The sequence below is a fragment of the Phragmites australis genome, chromosome 11 (genome assembly GCF_958298935.1).
Source record: "Phragmites australis chromosome 11, lpPhrAust1.1, whole genome shotgun sequence".
In the NCBI taxonomy this organism is placed as follows: domain Eukaryota; kingdom Viridiplantae; phylum Streptophyta; class Magnoliopsida; order Poales; family Poaceae; genus Phragmites; species Phragmites australis.
This window is the reverse complement of record NC_084931.1, coordinates 25,744,795-25,753,867: the sequence shown is the minus strand read 5'-3', so window position 1 is coordinate 25,753,867 and position 9,073 is coordinate 25,744,795. Positions and strand designations below refer to the sequence as shown.

General features: G+C 43.2%; 1 protein-coding gene across 1 annotated transcript; it reads left to right on the top strand.

Annotated features, from left to right (window-relative positions):
• The first annotated feature begins 4,479 nt into the window (after positions 1-4,479).
• On the top strand, positions 4,480-5,452 carry LOC133885921 (RING-H2 finger protein ATL72-like). Its single transcript, XM_062325690.1, has one exon. It carries the CDS (start codon positions 4,608-4,610, stop codon positions 5,337-5,339), a length of 732 nt encoding a protein of 243 aa, XP_062181674.1. The 5' UTR covers positions 4,480-4,607; the 3' UTR covers positions 5,340-5,452.
• Positions 5,453-9,073: the final 3,621 nt, after the last annotated feature.

The following is a 9,073-nucleotide window of genomic DNA, read 5'->3' as shown; positions in this document are numbered from 1 at the left end:
TGCACTGCAGTAGTACTTATGAGATAACTGCTGTTATGATATAACTGTTGTCTGTTCTGTTGTGCTTAAGATTGAATACAAGTGAATTTGTAAACCCTTTCTTGGCCTTTTTACATTGGAAGTTTGTTGTAATGCACCATATTAAATAGATTCATGTTATCTCTCAATTCTGTGAGGCAGATGTTATGTTATGAGAAAACAGAGAGGATATCTTCTCTTTAGCTTTCCAACACTGGAAAGATGGAAACGTTGAATGATTAGTGGGCAAGCCAGTTTGTCCTTTCATTATTCGTTTTAGAACATATAAGTAGAATGTTTCTTTCTTTTATTGCATTATTTCCGAATTATTGCCTCAATGTTAGTTTTAATAGTGTCATTCACTTCACAGTAATATATCTCTCTGTTTCTTTATTATGAGTGAATATAGTTACCCAAGTTCATTAAAAAAATACCCATGAATACAAGTAAATTTGATGCTATGTACCAATTTGCTGTGTGCTTTGGCATCAGAAAGCGTTCCAATGCTTCTGCTGAGCAGCTCTTGTCTTCTTTTACTTTCTCAATATGTTAACAGGTGTGATTTTGTTATGAGGTGCTGATTGCAATTCAGTATTGAAACTGCATATTTTTCTAATTTTGATTTCGTACAGAGTTGGCCCCTGTGTTGACCCTATGTTATTTGATAGGGAGCATTTAGTAGACATATATACATATATGGTTTGTTTTACCTCAGAGGAAGTGACTAACTTCAAACTGCTGTAGTCTTATTTTTTAAGTGTTTTTAACTTTTTATGGTTACTGAAATTACAGCTCTGGATTCCATAATACTCACATGTAGCTAATGGAGTTTCATCGAAGGCCTTGCTTGACGGTGTTGATTAAGACCAGAAGAACCAGGGGGGATGTTTTATTTTCTATTTGTTTTAATTTATCAAAGCGTAATAAATAAACCATATAAATACTAACTGTAGAAGCACTCATAATTCCTGTTACTTCACAAAAAAATATGCTTGCCTTCGTAAATGTTGATTATATAGGACAACTCCTTGATGTTTTAAGACTTCTCTGAATTTTCCTCTCTCTTATGTCTTCTTGTTCTAGATATACAGGTCAATGTATGTTATCAGATGACTTCAATGGCTGCCTGCACTCTAAAATTGTCTGGTTTCCTATGCACATATTATACAAGATGGAAAGTCTCTGAAATCTAAGTTTGTCTTTGAGATGGTAGTTTAAGTCATACAGTCTCTGAAATCTAAGTTTGTCTTTGAGATGGTAGTTTAAGTCATACAGTCTGGAAAATATTGCCTAACTTGTTCGACAAGTACAAGCGATTTTGCTTTGGCAAACATGTGTCTATGGCTTCGTGTGATTCTTACGGTCAATATTCCCTTCATTTAGTTGTTTGGTAGCGGGCTGAACTGTGCAGAATATTTTTTATGAATTTTTATCCTTATTTATTGGAAAAAGTAGTTCGGTACTGTATTCTAAACGAACATGATAAAATTGTTTAGCAGCACAAAGCATGATATGTTTTTTTTTCACAATGAAACACCCATCTTTTCAATCTGGCACTTAACCTACAGGAATTCTTTTTTTTGGCGAAAATAACCTATAGGAATTCAGTGGGCCGTGATTTAATATTGGCTGGTTTACCATTTGAGAATATATGACTTGGGGGCAGTAGAAACATGCAGCAGCTCAATTCCTTGTCTAAGTTAAATCTGTTGCGGAGTCACCTATAGGCTGCCTCACTTTTGACCAGTTTTCCCTACCTGTTACATCCTAACATTTCAAAGTACAGCATGTCATTTTTTTTCCTCCAGTTGCAACACAAGGGTATTTAACTAATCTAGATCAAGTCTTTGTTTAGCACAACTGAAACTTATACGTTTTTACTGGAAAATGGCTTTTGCTAAAAGCTGCTTATGGCTTTTGTCTTTTAGTTTTTACGAGAAATTTCTATGTTCTCAGTACGCCAAAAGCCAGAAAGCCACTTTTATTCAGCTTATCAGCTTTTTAGTTCATTTTATCATAAACTAGTTTTTTAACTTTTTAAAAATCAACAATAAATTAGCCTGTTTATTTCAACTTTTAAGAAGCAGAAGCCTAAAGCCAAGTCCCAGTGAAAGCACAAGAAAGTGATATCTCATTTGTATTATTATCTTATATGTTTGGGGTTGTTAAATAATCATTGGATGATCCCAATTATTTATTCTATGAACTTCCAAATATTTCTTCTTTAGAATTAGGTTCCACATAAGGCCAACAAATTCTAGAATTCCCTTTTCCTTTAAAAAATATAAATTCATAAAGAATTTGTTTATTATAGACTCATCGCAAAACACAAAAATTATTCTAGTATCGAAACATATCAATGCCTTTCTCTACAGAACTATACAAAGTGTTGCCAAAATATAGGATTCGTCGCCAATGTTATGAGGCGTAAACTGGAACGGAACCGAGAAGTACAAGCTATATCCCACTAGATTCTTCATAAGTTGGCTTCTGCACAAAAAGAAGCTGCGCCAAAGAGACGCACGACTCAAGACGCCAAGAGCATGCTAGAAGCAATGTGTTGACATGCAGTGCACTTGCGCAGCTTGTGCTGCATCTCGCATGTCCATGTCAACTTCCTCTCCCCTTTTTCTCTCTTCGAATATAAAATGCGTGTCGACTTCGGGATATGCATAGGGCATAGCCGGAGAATATATGATCAAGATGCATGGGGTTACTTTTGGTGCGTTCTACGCTGTTCCGCAGCGCCGATGTGTCAGTGCGCGATTGGTTCCTGGGTCACGTATGTTAATCATACATTTTCTTTAGATTAAGGCAGTATAACTTTCGGCCTCAATACAACAGAATGTCTTAACGTCAAGCATATATATAATCATTTTATAACATTATTTTTGTATTTCTATTTTTTTTATCAACCACCTGATCATGCCCCTAGCGAATGATCATAAGTAGAGGCGGCTAGAGCATTAGCCGGTAAGATGAGTCTTGTGACAATACGGCATACTTCTGTTGGATCTATGTGGTACTAATTTACCACTCCGAAAATACGGCAATTTAATAGTTAGTCTACTGAATTCAATTTTTGACTGAAGTAAGAAATGCAATGCAAAATTTTGCGCTCGGACTTTTTCTCTGCCGCCTAACCATTTGCGGTAGCAGTCTGGGCCAAGCGACAAGTATGCGCTGCTCCAAGAAGTGCCAGCGGCAGCCCGGCCCACTCGCAGCCCACGGAACCGAAAAGCAGTCGCATCGCATCGCCGGCAAGACAGGGACCGCCGAAACCCCAGGCACAGACACGTCGGACTCCACGCCGTCCGACATGGCCGGAAAGAGCCACTCGCACGTTGACAAGTCACCGCCGCCCTAGCCACGTGCAGCCCCGCCGTGCGCCTACGGGTCGCCGTTGGTGGAGTCCGGGCCCGAGATCCAAGATGCCGGTTGGCTCCCCCGCGGGTTTCCTTTGGTCGGGAGACGGTGGGACCCGTTAGGTGCGGCTTGCGAGATCGACGTCGACCCCCGCGAGTTGGTGTAACATGCTCCCGTCGTTGCTGGGCACACATTCGAAAATGGGGAGGAAGATTTGGCCGTGGAAATTCTAGTTTAAGCCGTCCGCTTTCTGGATTGCATACGTCCTGGTGTAGTGGTGATCGACACTCGCTGCCAAGTCTCACCGTTTCAGGCTTTTCCGGACTTGTTTGCCCTTAAAGCTGTTGACCTGAATATCCTGCTAGGTGAAAATTCCCAAGACCATAGTTTCAGGCTGTCAGACCATGGCTCAATTAGGGATGACAATACTACCCGTGAAATCCGCAGGTATTTTGCCCGATGGGCACGTACACCGATCTAGGATTTTACCCACGGATATTACAGGTCGGGTATACACGAAGTCATGGGTTGGATACGGGTTTTATAGTTTGCCCACGAGTACCAACAGGTATACATGATTTGTATTATTAGTCTAGTCCAGTACATTATCCATTGCCCAGCCCAATGATTATAAGTTCGTTGATTGAACTGTAGCGCACACACCCAGTTCTAACCCCACCCTCATGGCCTCACGCCCCTGATTGGTGTTGGTTTGGTCATATACCTGCAGGTACCCGGCGGGTTTTAGGTATCCGACGGGTACGGACACGGGCACTGGCAAGAAAATTTGCCTGTCACCCTTTACGGACGTGGGTCGGATTAGACACTTCGGATGGTGGGTCAGATACGGATCTGCTTTGCCCATATCTGATCCGATCCATTGCCATCTCTAGGCTCGATTTTGGCTACTCGACTTTGCTTCATAATTTGTCTTTTTTTCTTTCGAATCTTCTCCTCCTGACTCCATGCTCCATCATCTTGTTCACTTGTTTGCGCACCTTTACGTGTGCCTCTCTACTTCTCGTTTCCTTTTAAGCCCCTGACGTGCGTCTTATCTTGCCCCAATCTTATACACAAACAGCATTAAGTCCACCTCTAATTTGTCATTTGCCGACTAGTAAACCACGCGAAGATAGCGACTTTGATATCTGTTCTAGTTTATCTGCCAGCGGTCTAGCACAATCCCGCATCTTAAACTGGTACGCCCGTCACGTTGAATATATATGCCTTTGCTCGCGCGCTCCCACCTCCAAGAAGTGCTCTCGATCACTTCGCTGCACGCGCTTCTTGGAGAGTCGGACCCGGCCATGGAAGCCCGGCTACACTACTCCAGGCCACTCCTACAGGTGCAAGCGCCGGCCGCAAGCCCGTCGATCGCCCACGCGGCGCCCGGCGCAGTTCCGGACGCGGACGCCTTCCACTTGCTCAACGCCAACGCCATCCTCGTCCTCGCCCTCCTCGTCTGCGGCCTCGTCGCGGCGCTCGCGCTTCGCGTCGTGCTCCGGTGCGCGCTCCGCGTCACTCGCCGCGCGTGCTACGGAGATGGCGCGCAGGATGTACACCCGGAGCGCACGGGAGGAGGCGCGGAGCAGCCGACGGCGCGGCTCGGGCGCGGCAGGAAGCCGCCGCAGCGGCGGCTTGCAGCGCTGGTGCAGGCGCTCCCGTGCCTGGCGTACTCGGCGGGGCTCGAGCTGGCCGGGTCGTCGCGGTCCGAGTGCGCCATCTGCCTCGCCGAGTTCGCGCGCGGGGACCGGGTGCGCGTGCTGCCCCGCTGCAACCACGGGTTCCACGCGCGCTGCATTGACCGGTGGCTCGCGGCGCGGCCGACGTGCCCCACCTGCAGGCAGGCGGCGTTCGCTGAGCCCCCCATCACGCAGCCGAACGGTGCCGGCCCGGTCGCCGTTGTGCGGGTGGTGATAGTAGGCGATGGCGTGACCCTCCGTATGGAGCCTTAGAACTCGTGGTCGTACGTAGGCCGCCAGACTGTGCACATTAGCAGTGTGTTAGCGGAATATGGGAATGTTTGGATTGAAGCTCACCGCACTTCAAGTTAGCCGTGCCACACTAGTTTAGCCTAACGATTGTTTTACTTTCAAATTTTAGAATGTTATAAGAAGTTAGGCACCATCCAAACTTTGCCTAAAAAATCTTTACCGTGGTCATGGTGCTGAAATATGGCACCACTGCTTGGCCACGCACGCGCGCGAAAGGAAGAAACACGCTAGCGTCATCGTCCCAGAAAATATTAGCGCGAAGCGGATCAGAGTCACATGAAAACTCCAACGTGGTTCTTTTCTTTGCCTCTCTCGAGCAAATTCTAGGAGTCCAACAAACAACGCGTCTTCAACGTAGCTTACCTCATCTTCTCAGATCCAGCATCCACTCTCTCACTCTCACTCTCCCTCTCCACCAAATCCACTCTCATACTCTCCCCTCCCCTAAATCCAGGTCTCCCTCCCCGCAAATCCCTCTCCCCAAATCTGATTGAGAGATTGAGTGGGGCAGGACTCACTGCATGTTACTGCTCTAGAACAACTTGCTGCTCCTTGAGTGAATCTGGGAGTCCGACTGGCGAGGAGATCGAGTGGGGCAGGACATAGGATAGGGCTTCAGATCTGCTCCAAATCCAGGTGTGGGCATCTCTCCCTCTCATCTAAATCCAGCTCCGGATTTACTCCTCCATCAGAACCATGCTTGGATAGTGCTCGTAGTGCACAGCCAATCGCCCCCTGCCCTCCCCTAATCAAGTAATGTGCATACAACCTCCCAGGTGATTCTTTCTCTATTTCCCCTTCTAATCACCATGGCCATGTGGACAAGGGGTTTTCCATGTGATTGTCATCATCGTTGCATCTAATTTATATCTCGTGCTCTCCAAATTGGTCTAGCTCTGAGGTAAAATCCATTCTGTTACTTAGATGGACCAAAGGAGACAGTTACACTTGCAATATTTCTTTAATTACTATAAACCACTACTACATGTCGAGGAAACGGCTGCTTGCTGTTGTTGTTTTATGTCTGGCCAGTTACTCGTACTTGATTAATATGCAAAAGAGAAAGTGAAAAGGTTTAGCATATGGTCCCTTGCTGGATAGAGATGTGTCACGAGAGACACAGCTAAATCGTCCATATAATGGTACTAAAGCCCATTGTATTTCCGAGCTGTGCATGCGAAAAGCTGTGAGCTTTGTGGTCATCTTAGATTACGGGGTCTTTTGAGTGACACCTTTCATGTCACAGTGGAAGAAAAAAATTACAATGTTCATACATGTAGTGGGACAAAAATGGTCTAATAGAGCTGTAGGTTTTGAGTTTATTCGATCGGGTGAGACTGTTAGTAGATATATCAATAATGTTCCAGATGCACTTGGTATACTGGCTAAATGACTCATATACATCAGAACTATTGAAACACATCTAAAGATCACAAGCAGCCCTAGAATATTCCACTCTTACTTTGAGGTAAACTCACCACATTCTTTGTGCTAGGCTTTCAAGCATATGTGTCAATGCTTATTCATCTAATTGAAACAACACTTATGTTCTCTTGGAGATGCATAGGAGCCTTAGATGGTACTCATGTACCAGCATCTGTCCATGTACATATGCAAGACATGTTTAGGGGTAGAAAGTCTATTCCAACTCAAAATATTCTTGCGGCTGTTGACTTTGACTTGCGATTCATATATGTCCTTCCTGGGTGGGAGGGATCAGCCCATGATTCACATGTACTTCAAGACGCCTTAAGTTGTCCCAATGAACTAAAAATACTAGAAGGTATGACCTCAAGTTGTGATAACATTAAACATCATATTAGTTGACCAATAATCTTAGGGGGCATGTTCATATTGTAGGAAAATTCTTCCTAGTCGATGCTGGATATGCAGCAAGACCTAGGATACTACTATCATACTCTGGTGTTCATTATCACCTTAAAGAATATAAAGATGCTAGAGAACCAGAAGATTACATGGAGCTATTAAATCATCGACACTCCTCACTTAGGACATCAGTTGAACGAACATTTGGCACCTTGAAGAATAGGTTTAATATCCTAACAAGTCAACCAAATTCCCTTTGGAAACACAAGTGAAGATTGTGGTTGCATGATGTGCGCTTCACAATTGGATACTAGAGAATGGTGATGATGAGTATGTCTATGATGATATATCTTGATATAGAGCCCTGCCAAGGAGTAATAACGTCTATCGTGAATACCGCATGATAACCAGGATAGGGTATTTAAAAGAGACCAGCTAGCACAAATTATGTGGGAAGATAAAGTTAGAGCATCTACGTCAGAGACTAATCAAGAAATGCGGAATACCAACATTAATAGTTAGTTAGCGCATTTTGCTTATGTACTTATGTGGCAAAATTGGGTCTTGCCCTTGTGACATTATGTAATTAATCTATGTAAAACATTTTATTTAGTTGGTGTTGTTTGCTCATGTCATTGATGTCTTATTTTATCTTAATGAATAGCTATGAGATGATTATCCTTTTCATCATCCTTGTCACACAGTATATAGTTAGGATGCCACACTATAAAGTCACATGGCACCAAAGTGGCAAGATTACACATGTATGACTTCAAATGTAATTCAGAATCCTTTCTATTGCATTAGTCCATAGTTTTTCTGAATCCTTTATGATTGTAGTTTATTAATGTAATTTCAAATGTTCTATCAAACTAGGAGTTGTTTTCTATGCATTAGATACTTTCTAGCATATTTCCATCCTTCTTGTGATTTACTTGGTTAGTGCTTCATGTTAGATATATACTCAATATGATTTAGCTACTAACTTCTCTTTAACTCAACTAGTAATGGGAAAGGTAAAAGGGAAGGTGAAATGTGAGGGGTCTACCCGTGAGAGATCCATCAGTCGGGAGGATGAACAAACTAAGTTCATGCTTGACTGGTATATTGAGTACAAGAAAGATCAGCATGCAGGTTTTGTTTGGAAAAAACAACACCATATAGGGTTTGCTTAGGGGGTAACACTTATCCAAGTTTGTCGTCACTATAAGCACTAAAAAGAGAACTAGAAGATAGTTGAGACAGCTTTAAACAAGAGTGGTAATGGTTTTGATGCCATTAAATGCAAGCTAACTATATCTGAGTCTGAAAAGCCCAACTCAAAGTATGTATATATAATTTTTGTTTATAAAGCAGTAAGTACATATGAGGACCTAACTCATTGGTATATTTGCATGCAGGATAGGGATAGACGCTTGCTTGGTAAGCCCATAAAATTCTTCCATGAGTTGTCAGAACTTTTCTCAGGCAACAATACTGATGGTTCTCTTGCCATGGACCAAAATACATGCTTGGATGGCGGCAGTAAATCTGAAGATAGTGACTCAGAAGATATGAATGACATGTCTGGCTATACAATAGCTATCGACCTCTGTGGTAATGACTGACACATTAACATCACCAACAGCTCCTAAAACAACACCCAATACTACAGGAAGTGTAGATAATGTTTCTTATAGCATACCTTGACCTGGTATGAAGCGTCCGATAGATAAAAAGTCTCCAACTAAGAAGCAGCCAAAGCCTAAGAGCCGTTTCACTGATGCCACTAATGAAATCTACACCACAATGAAGGAAATCGTGAAGGCCCTTGTTACCCCCCTCCTGCACCCCAAATGTTGCAACCTGCTGATACTTATACACCATTC

Coding starts and splice junctions, on each gene's coding strand:
- LOC133885921 (XM_062325690.1), top strand. CDS start 4,608: ATGCCTTTGCTCGCGCGCTCCCACCTCCAAGAAGTGCTCTCGATCACT.